Source organism: Pristis pectinata, chromosome 19 (assembly GCF_009764475.1).
Source record: "Pristis pectinata isolate sPriPec2 chromosome 19, sPriPec2.1.pri, whole genome shotgun sequence".
NCBI lineage: Eukaryota > Metazoa > Chordata > Chondrichthyes > Rhinopristiformes > Pristidae > Pristis > Pristis pectinata.
This window is the reverse complement of record NC_067423.1, coordinates 42,972,128-42,987,269: the sequence shown is the minus strand read 5'-3', so window position 1 is coordinate 42,987,269 and position 15,142 is coordinate 42,972,128. Positions and strand designations below refer to the sequence as shown.

General features: G+C 43.6%; 1 protein-coding gene across 1 annotated transcript in view; it reads right to left on the bottom strand.

Annotated features, from left to right (window-relative positions):
- LOC127580590 (cilia- and flagella-associated protein 54-like) overlaps nt 1-15,142 on the bottom strand; it is a 102,915-nt gene that overhangs the window by 35,799 nt on the left and 51,974 nt on the right. The window contains exons 16-17 of the mRNA XM_052034177.1: nt 11,767-11,875; nt 5,549-5,708 (exon numbers count right to left, since the gene is read on the bottom strand). Coding sequence (XP_051890137.1) covers nt 5,549-5,708; nt 11,767-11,875 — 269 coding nt within the window. The remainder of the gene's footprint in view (nt 1-5,548; nt 5,709-11,766; nt 11,876-15,142) is intronic.

Sequence of the window (15,142 nt, the reverse complement as noted above, 5' to 3'; positions counted from 1 at the left end):
GAAGGATGTGGAGGATGGAGAGTTGGGTGGGTGGGTGGGTGGGGTGATGCTGATATTGTGTGCCAGGAAGGAGGAAGTTTAGAGATATTGGCACACACTTACATGGATAAATCCCCAGGGCCTGACGCTTTGAGAAGCCAATTTCTGATGGGACACATAGAGTATATGGCAGAGACCTTAGGAGTGTTGATGTACAGGGAGATCTTGGGTGCAAGTCCACAGCTTCCTGAAAGTTGAGATGCAGGCAGACAGGCTAAAAGAAGAAGGCATGCTTGCCTTCATGGGCTGAGGCATTGAGTGTAAGAGTTCGGATGTCATGTTGCAGCTGTACAAAACATTGGTCAGACTACACTTTTGTGTACTGTGTACCATTCTGGTAACCACACCACAGGTAGTAATAGAGAGAGTGCAGCTTTCTTGGCCGTGGCATCTACGTGACTTGACCAGACAGGAAAGGAAAAGGGGGATACAGGCCTAATGCAGACAAATGGGATCAGTGCAGATAGGCACAGTTGGCATGGATGAGTTGGGTTGAAGAGCCATTTCTGTATTGTACAACTCTATGACTCTATAACAGCGAGTCTGGAAGTTCAGGCATGCTTAGTCAAACGTGCAAGTCAAAGCATACGCACCTCAAGGATGCGTGCTTAGCCCACTGCTCTACTCTCTCTATACTCATGACTGTGAGGCTGGGCACCACTCAAATGCCATCTATAAATTCGTCAATGACACCACTGTTGTTGGGAGAATCTCAGATGGCGACGAGGAGGTGTACAGGAGTGAGATAGATCAGTGGTTGAGTGGTGTTACAACAACAACCTCACACACTCAACGTCAGCAAGACCAAGGAATTGATTGTGGACTTCAGGAAGGGGAAGTCGGGAGAACACACACCAGTCCTCGTTGAGGGGTCAGCGGTGGAAAGGGTGATCAGCTTCAAGTTCCTGGGTGGCAACATCTCAGAGGACTTATTCTGGGCCCAACACAGTGATGCAATGACGAAGGAGGCACGCCAGTGGCTCTACTTCGTTAGGGGTTTGAGGAGATTTGGTATGTCATCAAAGACTCTTGCAAATTTCTACAGATGTACGGTGGAGAGCATTCTGACTGGTTGCATCACCGCCTGGTATGGAGGCTCCAATGTGTAGGATCAAAAGAGGCTGCAGAGGGTTGCAGACTCAGCCAGCTCCATCACACGCACAACCCTCCCTGCCATTGAGGACGTCTTCAAGAGGTGGTGCCTGAAGGCGGGGGTATCTATCAATAAGGACCCTCACCATCCGGGACATGCCCTCTTCTTGTTACTACCATCAGGGAGGAGGTACAGGAGCCTGAAGACCCACAAACAGCTTTTTAGGAACAGCTTCTTCCCCTCTGCTGTCAGATTTCTGAACGGTCCGTGAACACTACCTCATTATTCCTCTTTTGCACTATTTTATATATTTTTTGGAAACTTATAGTAATTTTTATCTTTTGCACTGTACTGCTACCACAAAACAACACATTTCATGACAAATGTCAGTGGTAATAAATCTGATTCTGAAGTTCCAAATGCAATATGAAGTATCATATATGTCAGAGACCCCCAGCTGCTGAATTCCTCAATAGCAGTGGAATTCCATTCTGTGGACAATCCCTTATTCCTATTTTCTTAGTCTTCCTTGATGACTAGATCATTTTTTAAAAATACATTCATTTTTCACGACCTGTAAATCACTAGCAATGCCAGCATTTACCTTGTCCTCACGATCTGCCTTGTTCTGACTTTGCACCTTATTGCACTGCACTTTCTCTGTAGCTGTGACACTTTACTCTGTACTGTTATTGTTTTTACCTGTACTACCTCAATGCACCCTGTACTAACTCAATGTAACTGCACTGTGTAATGAATTGACCTGTACGATCGGTATGCAAGACAAGTTTTTCACTGTACTTTGGTACAAGTGACAATAATAAACCACTACCAATTTACTGTCCATCCCCAACTGCCCTGGAGAAGGTGATGCTGAGCTGTCTTACTGAATTACTTCAGTCCATTTCAGTTCAAACATAGTGGTAATAGGCAAATTGGGATTCAACCACATGGGGTTGGTTTGGAATCACATTCAGGCCAGACAAGGTAAGCACTAAGTTTCCCCCCACCCCCACCCCCCAACCTTCCCCAAAGGGCATGAGTAAGACAGATGGCTGTTACACAACAAACTGTGGTTTTAGTGGTCACCATTATTTTAGAATATTGTATAAATTCCAGATTATTAATCTTAATTTAAACAGCGATGATGGAATTTGGATTACTAATCTGCCACCATAGCAGCACTGCAGATATGCAGACCTTGGCTAACTATTGTTTTTAGTAACAATGTGTTCAAGATCAAGTTTACAGGTCTGTATTACCTGAGGTTACTGCAAATAGACTTCAGAATCACCCCTTGTAGAATTCCTGATGTGTACATTGTAAATTAAAGCCACCTTTAGCATTATCTATTCCTCTACCTATTTTGTTACTTTAACTAAATAATTCTTGTTTGAGTCCCATTTTGCTTGACTGTAACATGTACCCAATGTCCATTTCCTTCACCTCAGGTTTCTCATGGTTACCAGAGTTTCCCAGTTTTTCTACACTTGGACTAAACATATCCATCCTGTTAGATACCAACCCCCAGCGGTATTATTCTGTCTTTGTTAGACCGCACTAACCATCTGTTAATACACAGTGTGCAAAGGAATAAAAGACTGTGAGGGAGACTTTCTCGGAGCATTAACACCAACCTGATTTGCAGCTCTAATTGCGATCCATGCCAGGATTTTACATTTTGGAGGCTGCTTCAAGACAACTTGCAATATTTCTTTCAGTCTTCCTTGGCCAGTTATCTTGTTAAAAACAAAGTTATTGAAATTTAATAAACACTTTGCTCAAGTCTGTCAAACCTTGTAGTTTAGGAATTAATTTGTACATAAAAGCATGAACCAAAATGGCACTATGCTGAGTACCAACACCATTTTGCTGTTAATGCAGAGTTTTTATTCAGGGCCCAGAAAGCCACGAGGGCTGAGGTGGAGCACAAGTGGGTGGTGGCCCCAGGGAGCTCAATGCCTGGGGTACGACCCTGAGAATCATGTCTCAAATGCTGGAAAAACTCTAACAATGCTGAACTGCAAAAGATGTGCTTAGTTGAGTGACAATACAGCAGGCAGCTTTGTGTTACCACTGTAACTTTAGAAGTCCACACAAGAACAAAGAGCATTTGTCACTCATCGGAGTGTGGGGCTCTCTCGGGAGATGGCACTTCATGAGCGGCCTGAACCGTGGAATTGCTTCTTGGAGATGCTGATGGCGGTCTCCACTGCATTCCTTCTGGAACCTTGGCAGTATTCTTTATTGCAGTATCCAGCAAAATAGGAAGCTGGATTAGAGTAATGAGTGATTGATGGAGGAGACTGCCTTTTGGTGGGATCATCTGGCAACATACTACCTCAGCTTGAATGCGTCTTGTAAGCTTCCAGGCGCATTGTGGGACCAAAAGGATCTTTCACTGATGATCATGATCTATCCACACATGCAGTGAATCCAAGCCTTGCAAGTTGATAAAGAGCTCACGGCTGGCTAGTGACCACACTTCAACAGTACCTTATTGTTTGAAAAGCACTTGGAGATGTTCTGTCGTGCAAGTCTTATTGTCTTTTTACGTGAGCTAGGAATGGAAGCCTTTTCTATTCACTTGTGAGGTTGGTTGGTTGGCTGGTTGGCAGATTCAATGTCAAGTATGAGTTACAATGTACCCAAGGATTCTCTTCCTCCATGTCTCTACTGACTGCTGCCAGTGCAGCACTGGATTCCACTACAGGAAGGGACATTGAGGGCGTCATGTCATTGCTGGTGTTCTGTCCAGGTGGGTGGCAGTCACTTCATGGATGACAACAGGATGACAGTATTCGTGTTCCCACCACTGCTTTATATAGAACCATGACTAGATTATCAGCTTTTGCGATGCTGTTGAGGGATAAGTATCGGCCAGAACACCGGAATAATTTCAAAGTCATGCCAAGGGATTTTTTATATTAACCCCAGACAGCCAGCAGGGCCCTGCTTTAACACTCCATTCCAAAAGTGGAAGACCCTCACATTTTTGTGGTCAAACCTCTGGAACAGGATTTAAGTATGCAACCTGCTACCAAGTGGGCCACGGCTGACACGGGAAATGCAGCTGAGGAAAAGTGTAAGCTGGCTGGTAGCCTGCCTCATCCACCGTGGGGGTCATTAAGGTTCTCACTGACAGATGGAATGCAGTGACAGCACCTCAACCATTCTTCTCCCCTTTGCGTACCAACCTCTGATACCAAAGCAGCTCTCTTTGGTCCAGCCAGTCCTCATAAGGCATTTCCGTGAAGTACAAAGTTACTGAGCAGTTTATTCCCTCACTGACTAATATACTTGTATAACAAATCACAAGATTAATTCCCAAACTGTTTGTAAACAAACAATTTGGTTAATCAAAGTTCTTGAGTGGAAGATTATGTCAGGAAAAGGCGATCAGTTAATCAAAGCATAAAAAGGTGAAGTGAGCAATGTGGCAGTGTTATAGCGTTCAAGGTGAGGAAGGGGCTTTGAGATTGGAGTAAAATAAAAAAAAATAAAATGCTGGAAACACTCAGCAGGCCGGGCTGCGTCTGTGGGAAGAGAAACAGAGTTAACATCTCGAGTCGAAGATTCTTCCTCAGAACTGCAAGGAGAGCTTGTGGGGGAGGGGGATGTCTCTGATAGGGTAAAACCAGGATGACCACGAAGATATGCTGTAAACAAGGTTATCTGTGAATGGGAGCAGTTAGAGAGGGAGAACATAGACAAAGGAATGTGGGAGTTGCAAAATTCAGAGCCGGTCAGGCTGGGGATGGCCTCCACTCCCAGATTAAATAAAAGGCAAACAAGCTGAGCCAATATCACAGACTGATGACTGATATAGACAGAAACCAAGTTAATTGAAGTTGTAGAATTCAAGATTAAGTCCAGAAAACTCGAATGTGCCCAGGCAGAAGATGAGGTGCAGGAACTGCTCGCATGCATTCATTGACCTGATAACCTTGTTTACATTTTATCCCCTTGGTTACACTGGTTTTACCGTCAGAGACATTCCCCCCTCCCACAGTCCCTGCAACTTCACACGTTTTTGTCTCCTTTCCAGTTCTGATGAAGGGTCTTTGACATGCAACATTAGCTCTGTTTCTCTTCCCACTGATGCGGCCTGACCTGCTGCGTGTTTCCAGCATTTTCTGTTTTGACTTTCGATTTCCAGCATCTGCAGGTTTTTCTGATTTTGGCTTCTGTAGTAGGGGAGTTGCCAGTCTTCTTACATTCTGTATGAAAGGTCAGTAATAAATGCGGCCTTCAAAGGGCAGAGACGGAAACCAGATGACATTGCATCTATGTTCTCTTCCCTAAGATTTATGTTTATTGAAATAAAGCCCCGATATAGGAATAATGCTACACTGCAGGCATTTTATCTAAATTTCTTCATACAGCCAACCATACTGATAACTACTGTATTCTTACCTTCTTTTTGACCTGTTTCGGAATTAAAATTATTCCTGATTTCACGGACAGTTTGTTGTCTGATTGGTCCTGTCTAAGATTATTCTCGGTTTCTTTCTCATCCTCCTCGGAGATGTGGAAGTATAACAAGACAAGTTCCAAATACGCCTGCCTTATCAGCCTACAAAACACAAAAAAATTATCCCATAGAGGTTAATCATTCTTCCTTTTAAAAACAGCGCAGGTATGCAAGCCCAGCAAGCAATCAGGAACGCAAATGTTATGTTGAATTTACGGCAAAAAGGTCAGAATCAGAATCAGGTTTTTAATCACTGACGTTATATTGTGAAATTCATTGTTTTGCAGCAGCAGTACAGTGCAAGACAAAGACATAAAATTACTATAAGTTACAAAAATAAATAAACATGCAAAAGAGAAATAATGAGGTGGTGTTCATGGACCGTTCAGAAATCTGATGGCAGAGGGGAAGGAGCGGCTCCTGAATCATTGAGTGTGGGTCTTCAGGCTCCTGTACCTCCTCCCTGATGGTAGTAACGTGAAGAGTGCATGTCCCGGGTGGTGAAGGTCATTAATGATGGACGCTGCCTTCTTGAAGCACCGCCTCCTGAAGATGTCCTCGATGGTGGGGAGTGTTGTATCCGTGATGGAGATGGCTGAGTCTACAACCCTCTGCAGCCTCTTTTGATCCTGAGCATTGGAGCCTCCATACCAGGCGGTGATGCAACCAGTCAGAATGCTACCACAGTACATCTGTAGAAACTTGCAAGAGTCTTTGGTGACATACCAAATCTCCACAAACTCTTAATGAAGTAGAGCCGCCGGTGAGCCTTCTTCGTCATTGCATCAGTGTGTTGGGCCCAAGATAGATCCTCTGAGATGTTGACGCCCAGGAACTTGAACAAGAGTAAAGGCATCTCATTCCAAATAATGTAAAGCCATAGTGAATGTATCAGGAGTACTGTTTATAAGTCTGGTCTCCTACCTATGAGGAGCAGCAAAGGTTCACCAGATTGATTCCTGTGAAGGCAGATTTGTCACATCAGATAAGATTAAGCAGATAGGGTCTATGCTCTTCTGAGTTTGGAATAATCAGGGGTGATATTATTAAAATGTACAGAATTCTTAAGGGGCTTGGTAGGGTTAATGTGGAGTTGATGCTTTCTCTGGTGAGATGCGTAGAATCGGGGGTCACAGCCTTAAAACAAAGGGTCACCTATTCAAGATAAAGATGAGAAGAAATTTCCCTACCCAGAGTGAAACTTCAGAATTCACTATCTAAAAGGATCATAGAGGCTCAGTCACTAAATACATATAAGGCAGAGATCAGTAGATTTTTAGATCATAAGGGGATTGTGGGATATGGGGGTTAATGCAGGGAAATGGTGATGAAATAAAAGATCAGCAATAGTATTACTGAATAATGGAGCAAGCACCAGGACACAAACGGCCTACTCTTGCTTCTCGTTCTTATGTTCTCGGATCGGTCTACATGATCCTGCCACTAACCAACTCAACATTCCTTCCTGGATCCCCACTATAAACACTTTTTCTCATTGACATGCTACTCTTGAGGTGGCACAAAAACAGTGAGATACTGCATTTAAAAGGAAGCACTTAGTTAAAAGGAGAGGGCAGTTTTTCAGTGACAGAATGCACAACATCTGAAGAATGAACAGTCTCAGGAGCGCAAGTCCATAGCTCCCTGATAGTGGCAACAGGAAAGTAGATAGGGTGGTAAAGGCGGCATGCAGCATGTTTGCCTTCATCGGTCGAGGCATTGAGTACAATAGTTGGTAAGTCATGTTGCAGCTGTATAAAGCTTTGTTTAGGCCACATTTGGGGTATTGTGTGCAGTTCTGGTCCCTGTATTACAGAAAGCATGTGGAGGCTTTGGAGAGGGTACAGAAGAGTTTCACCGGGATGTTGCCTGTATTGGACATACTTAGCTTGTCTTGTCTGGAGCATTGGAGGCTGAGGAGTGACCTGATTGATAGAAGTACATCAGATTATGAGAGGTATGGAAGGTCAGGATCTTTTTCCCAGGATGGAAATGTCAAATACTAGAGGGGATTGGTTTAAGGTGAGAGGAGGAAAGTTTAAAGCAAAGTTTAAAAGAGATTTAGAGGCATTAATTTTTTTACACTGAGGGTGGTATGTATCTGGAACATGCTGCCAGGAAGTCGTAGAAGCAGACTCAATAGCAACATTTAAGAAGTATTTAGACAGACATACGGACAGGCAGGGATATAGACCACGTGGAGGCAGATGGGATTCGTTTAGATTGGCATTATGGTCAGCATCAACATTGTGGGTCAAAAGGCCTGTTGCTGTGCTGCACTGTTCTAAATTCTAATGGATAAGGCCATTGAATTAAGGATTAAATGTGATTGACTACGAAACACAAAAGATGGAAAGAGCTACAAGGAGGAGGCTGACATAATATGGAGCAAGATTTTTATAGCAACTTCCAGTACCTCAAAAAATTATGCAAGGTGAACTGTGGTTTAATGGCCTCACGAGTCAAGGCACTACTTCAAGTCCACATTCTACAGCAATTGTAGATGCTTCACTGAGATCCTCAGCTTTCATGTTTTTCAAAGCCCCAAGTGGATATTGGAGCAATTCATATAGAGAGGGAAACCTCACAGAGGGAAAAGAGTGTGTATGCTTGAGCATTGTCTTAGCTCCCAACTTCTGTGAACTGACATTGCCTGACATTAGTCTTGAAGGAAAATTATTCATCAATGTACTTCCAATAAATAGCATGGGGTATTTTAGAAATTTAGTTTCAATGGAACACATTCCTAAAAATGTATTACGAAATGGTGCCTAAAACAACAAACAAATATGGCACCTTTATTCAAGAAAATGGGGAAAGAGAGAATAGGGAACTGCAGGCCAGCTGGCTTGACATCAGTTGTAAGCCAACTGCTAGTGTTCAACTTTAGGGATGTAGTAACAGAAAATTATAACTTAATTCAGCAGAGTCACCATGGTTCTATTAAAGGAAAACTATGTTTATCAAATCTAATATGCTTTTTTTAAACAATGTAAGAGACAGAAAAGAGTAAAACCAATGGTAATATATCTGGATTTTCAAGAACCTAAGAAACTGAAGCAGGATTTGGGCCTTCAACAAACTCATCTTCTGCCTCAGTGCCATTTCCTGGGGTCAGCCATATTGCTCAATTATCTTCATCTCTCAATCTCTGTCTTTTCTATACTCAATGACTGACCCTGCACAGCCTTGTGTAGAGAATTCCATAGATTCACTACCTCCTAGGTGAAGACATTTCTTCTCCTTTCGGTTCCGAAAAGTGAATACAGAACATCAGCATAGTGGAGTTCCTCCAAAAAATGTGCACCTTGTGCAGAGGTCAGAGCACTTTAACCAAGATTCATCAAGAAATGGCAAGATGTGATGAGATGTTTAAGTATGAACAGCAGGGATTAATTTCTTGAAATATTACAGATGGACCTACAAACAGGTTGCGAGGGAACATGTTGGTTCATCTTGGTTCTCTCAGCTGTTGTTTGATGTACTGATAAATGGTGTGTAGAGAGAGTTGCATGTTTTGCAGGGAGACACAATGAATGTGGTGAGTGTTCACGTGAGTCATCTTTCTCTAAGGGAATCCCTCGGTGTCCAGCAGAGGATCACCTCCCTTCTTCACTCAGCGGGATAATGAAGTTTGTGATGTTGCACAAGAACATACCCCTTGAAGTTATCATCATCCTCTGTCTCTCCTTCACTTGCTGTTTCCTTTGGCCCTCAGGGTGTGAGCTTCCCCGCTGACCTTCCTCAGGCACTGCTGCTGTTCCCTAAGGGCTGGGTTATGTGGCCTACAGTGCACTTCTGATTGATGAAAGCAGCAGAATCTTATTTTCAGTGTCTGATGGCTTTCTGCCCTCGTGTCCTTCTCGATCCATGGCTGTTGTATCAATGCTTGACCGGAATGGTGGGAGTATGCTCAAGGGGTTAGAAGGCATGGCGGCAGAGGGCAGCACTTGTCCCTCAAGATCCAATCCTCCGGACAGTGCTGACCACTGAATAAGTCAGGGAGGGTGGGTTCCCAAAGGGTGAGGGAGCTGTGGGAGCTGCCAGGAGACATGCCACTGACCTGAAGGAAATTCTTCATTTACGACAACAGCCCCATTTAGAGGGTGGAAATGCTTTTCACTGATGAAGAGATCCGTGTTTTTCAAGTGAGGCCTGAGCCTGCAAACACATTGCTCAGAGAGGTTCAGGTAATCCAGATACATCTCCAAAGACTATGGGAATAGAATTTCTGTATCTCCCATTCTGTGGTCTACAACCTTCACTAAGCAGCCTGTGAAGTCTAGCCTGAAGTTTCCAGAGACAAATTTCCACCATTAGTATGACAACTGAGTAGCCCACTGAACAAGTTGCTCATTAAGTTCTGCAAACAGCACTCCCTGCTCATCTGAGCACACTCTGAAGACCTTATTAGTGGTTCATGGTCAATTCCAGGGCTGCTATGTGTGGTGTCCTGACGTCAGCAGCTTGACTCTTTAAGTTCGTCGTTGTGGCTATCCCTCGAGGTCGAAGATGATGGTCTTCGTTCCGTTGATCTATTTATGGACTCTCAAGTGGCTTATGAGTCCAATATTAAGCCCACAGAACGAAGACGCCTGTGTGTATATTTCTTTAACGTGTACTTGATGTTGCACGACAAAAAGCACACAGTAGTTCACAAATCAACCAGCTGATTCCAATGGCACGGAAACCACTACGATTGGAGCTGATGGATTTGTTGCAGCCTTCATCCGCCTTCACAGCCATCGAGTTCGAAGTAACTTTGTCTGCCTGTTCCACCATTGAGGTCTTGGTCGGATTGTTCTTTGTCAGGGACCTCACCATTGACCTTACCGCCATAGGTGACCTTACCAGGAGCAGAGCTCCAGACGGCATCTCTCTCGGGATCTCAGGACCACACAAGCTTCTCCACCACGACAAGGTGACAGTCCATGGAGAAGTCTTTAAATTACAACTAAATGTGTTGTGCTTCTTGCTTTCCTGTGATTCTTTACTGGCAGTCATTTTCTGTAGCTTGGAGCTCCAATTAATGTCTGAGGGGGTTAACGTGTGTGCTGCTCAATGACTGATGTCATAAGCTGCTCATGCAATGTTGGAAAAACTTTGGATGTGCTAACATGGATTGCAACTGGAAATGCCTGATCCAATTTTATAAGTGCAAGAAGTATTTCACACCTAAGTACTGTATGCTGCCACAAATTCACAGAGAGAATTCCCTTACATTTACTAAAAGAGAGTCAAAATCCCCACGCAACCTGGTTCCATTCCAAACTGCAGGCCTCTCCCCACCTCATGGCCGTGCATACCTGCACGAAAGAAATTAATCTTAACTTCGCACAACCCAAATCAACATTCAGATTCAGCCAGACTAAAACATAATACACATCTGAGCAAATAGTCAGATAGGGTAAAGCAAGATGCGAATAAAAATTCAAAAATTATACAAGGGAATATACACCAAGCTCATTTGTAAATGAGAAATGAGAAAGAATGTTAATATAAGAACATATCAGAACATAAGCAGTAGAAACAATACAAATACTTTTCATTGTATGCTGAAAAGCTATTATAGCGATTGTGATCCAGATTTGAGAGAACAACATAAATGGAATAGGCCATTTGGTCCTTCAAACCTGTTTGCCATTCATCAAGATCATTGCCTATCTCTTTTAGGGACATTTCCCTGTATCATTCCCCAAATCCCTTGTTTCTCGTAATATCCAGAAATCTATTGATCTCTGTTTTAGATGAACTCAGTGAAAAAGCCACCATAGTTCTCTAGGATAGAGAATTGCAAACATTCACCATCATCCGTATGAAAAAATTTCCCCTCTTCTCCTATAAGGCCTACCCCTTATTACACTGACCCTTGGTTTTAGATTCCTCAGCCAAAGGCAGCATCCTCCTCACATTGAGCTCCATCAAGAATTTTGTAAGTTTCAATGAGGTCTCCTCTCAGTCTTCTAAACTCAATACAGATCTAGTCTGCTCAATCTCTCCTCACAGCAAACCTGCCAACTTCAGATGATGAGACGTCTGAATTTTCTGTATTTCTATTTTTTTTACAGTAACCCCATATTTACTTATCTTTGTAAACATTCAAGCATGTCCATGGTGATGTTAACACTGTTGAAGCCTTTGCCAATCCCATTAAGCTTACCAGGTATTTTGCCCGTGAAAGTGAGAAACGTTGATGGCTTCCATCAAAAAATTAGCAGCTTCGAGGCTTTTCCCAGAACGTATTTCTGTCAACTGGCGCAGTACTTTTCCTTAAAAAAATATACATATTAGATCTCTGAATAATTTACAATATTTAAAGGACATCTCACTTTAATGTAACACACACAAAATGCTGGAGGAACTCAGCGGGTCAGGCAGCATCTATGGAGGGGAATGAACAGTCGACGTTTCGGGCCAAGACCCTTCATCAACCAGTCCAGATGAAGGGTCTCGGCTCAAAACATCGACTGTTTATTTCCCTCCATAGGTGCTGCCTGACCCGCTGAGTTCCTCCAGCATTTTGTGTGTTGCTCCAGATCCCAGCATCTGCAGTCTCTGCTGTCACTTTAATGTAATACAGATTTGCAATACATAAGTGATAAATCATAGTTGCATTTTCTGATATTACAGTGCATGTAGAAAAGCCATAAACAATCCCTGTGTGAATAAACACATACAGGAAACAGCTTCACACCATTTGAATATAGATTTTATTCATTTTGGGGATGGAGGTGTTGCAGGCAAGGCCTGCATTTATTTCCCTAACTCAACTGCTCTTGAGAAGGTGGTGGTGAGGCATCTTTTTGAATCACTGCAGTCCTTCTGGTGAAGGTACTCCTGCATTGATTTTGGGTAGAGAGTTCCAGGATTTAGATCCAACAACAATGAAGGAACATCGATATATTTCCAAGCCAGCATGGTTTGTAACTTGGAGGGGACTCTGGTGTTTCTATGCACCTGCTAATTTTTGTCCTTGTTGGTGGGGATCATAGATTTGGGGGATGCTGTTGGACTAGCCCAGGTGAATAACTGCAGTGAAGGTTGTTGATGATACATACTGCAGTCACTGTGTGCTGGTGGTGGTGGATGGGGTGCCAAACAAGCGAGATGCTTTGTCCTGGACAGTGACGAGCTTCCTGAGAGTTGTTGGAGCTGCAGTCAGCCAGGCAACTGGGGAGTCCCCATCACATTGTAGGTGGTGGAAAGGCTTTGGGTTGTCAGGTGGTACATCTCTGCCACAGGATACCCTGCACCTGACCTGTTGTGTATTTATGTGGCTGGTCCAATTGAGTTTCTGGGCTATAGTGACTTCCACAATGTTGATAGTGGTGATCTCAATGATGGCAATGCATTGAATGTCAAAAGTAGATGGCTAGACTCTCTAGTCATTATGATCAGCACATAATGAGAAAACAATGTAAATACTTTTCATTGTATGCTGAAAAGTTATTATAGCTATTGTGATCCAGATTTCAGAGAACAACATACATGAAGATTTTCCTTCAAACTCTTAACAGGTATTTATTGTCTATGGGAGAACTTTCAATGAAATATGCATCACAATAGACAGAGACTGGCACAGTCATAACTCCTCAGACTCTGAAGTTTACGAGAAGGTGAGGGGTGGGGTTGGGGGAGCGGTGGCAGGGAAGGCTAATAGCAGCCAAAAAAAAACCTGACAAGGTTGAAATTGTGGAGGTTCTGTTGAATTTAACAGCAGAACATCTTATCTTTTTTTGTAAAGAGGCAAACTGGCAATCTGGCTGGCTACAGGATAAGAAAACCATGGAGGAATTATTGACCACAACTGGAGAAAGAGGGCATACTGCAGACTCAGGATGATGACCTGTAGTGTGGTGGGATGGGGAATGATGTCGGCCAAGGGTGCTTATCATAGTGCTGAGAGTCTTTGAGGATCAGGAGATGTAATCTTGAAGCTCTTGGTCTACAAGGAGTACTCGAAGGGCTACCTTCCTCCCAGAGATGACAGTTCCTGCCTCTGATTAACTGTTGAGTTTCATGAGCCCAGAGAAACATGATCAGGAAAAGTTAAGTATTACTTAGATTCTGAGTTGGAGTATGGGACAAAATAGGAAATACTGGAAGTAGTCAGCAGGTTAGGCAGTATCTGCGAAGAGAGAAAGACCAAGGCAGTGTTTCAGATCAATGACCTTCCATCTGAACTGTGAGAAGCTGATTTAAATATCTCTCTACAATAGACAGGTATGCCTCATTACAGCTACAGTGAAGGAAGCAGCAGGGGTGTATACATTGGATTAGGGTCACATTTTGCATTTTTTGGGTTTAACTATCCTGCTACTCGTACAGAAATGTTTAATGGAAACCTTTTTTGTTACAAAAATAAGTCTACAGGAGCAGTTATCGTGAGCTCAACTGTAAATGTAACTCTCAACTTGGTTATTTTCCGACAGTCAGGTATTTTATATGCACAATATTTCAGAATAACTTTCAGACAAAGTGCCATGGCTGAGAAATTCAGGACCTCCATGCTCAGGTTAAGTACCCTGCACTAGAATGGAGAAAGCAACGTCGCTCAGGTTGTCGGCTATCGGGCTTCATTGCCATGGAGTGTGGTTCTTGAAGAGAAAATGGAATGAAAGCAAGGCTGCTGGGGCCTCTACAGTACTCATCGTAGTCACCTGGGCTCTCCCTCGAGGTCGAGGATGATGGTCTTCGTTCCATTGATCTATTTATGGGCTCTCAAGTGGCTTATGAGTCCAATCTTAGCTCTGAAAATTCAAAGCTAACAGAGCGAAGACACCTGTGTGTGTATTTGTTTAACGTGTACTTGATGTCGCACTGCAAAATGCACACGATACTTCACAAATCAACCAACTGATTCCAATGGCATGGAAACCACGATGATTGGAGCTGACGGATTTGTTGCAGCCTTCATCCGCCTTCACAGCCATTGAGTTCGAAGTAACTTCGTCCGCCTGTTCCACTGTTGCGGTCTTGGTTGGATTGTTCTTTGTCAGGGACCTCACCATCGACCTTACCGCCATGGGTGACCCTACCAGGAGCAGAGCTCCAGATGGCATCACTCTTGGGATCTCAGGACCACACAAGCTTCTCCACCACGACAAGGTGACAATCCATGGAGAAGCTGCAGTACTAAGGTCAGTGAAGCTGTACAGAAGGAGCAAGGGCTTGGTGAGCGGAGAGCAGGCAGGTGAGCGATAGCTGTGACAATGTGCTGCCTGTGCAATGTAGGCATTTTTGGGTTGGCAAGCAGCAGTTGGCAATAGGATTGGAGTTGGGTGGGGATGGGAGAGATTCGATTGCAGGAACTTCAGCTGGGTCATGGGGTAGAGAAGTTGGAACTCACAGGGCTAGGAACATCAGTGATCCTTTGGGTACAAGAGGACCACTTCTGCTCCCCTCAGCTCCATATTCAGCCAGGGAACAACGTCCTCATTGCAGGTATTTGTCTGATTTGTTTCCTGAAGTGGTACCTAGTGGCTGTAACATGGGCAGTGTGATATTTGTCATTTATTTAATTGAATGGAAATCAG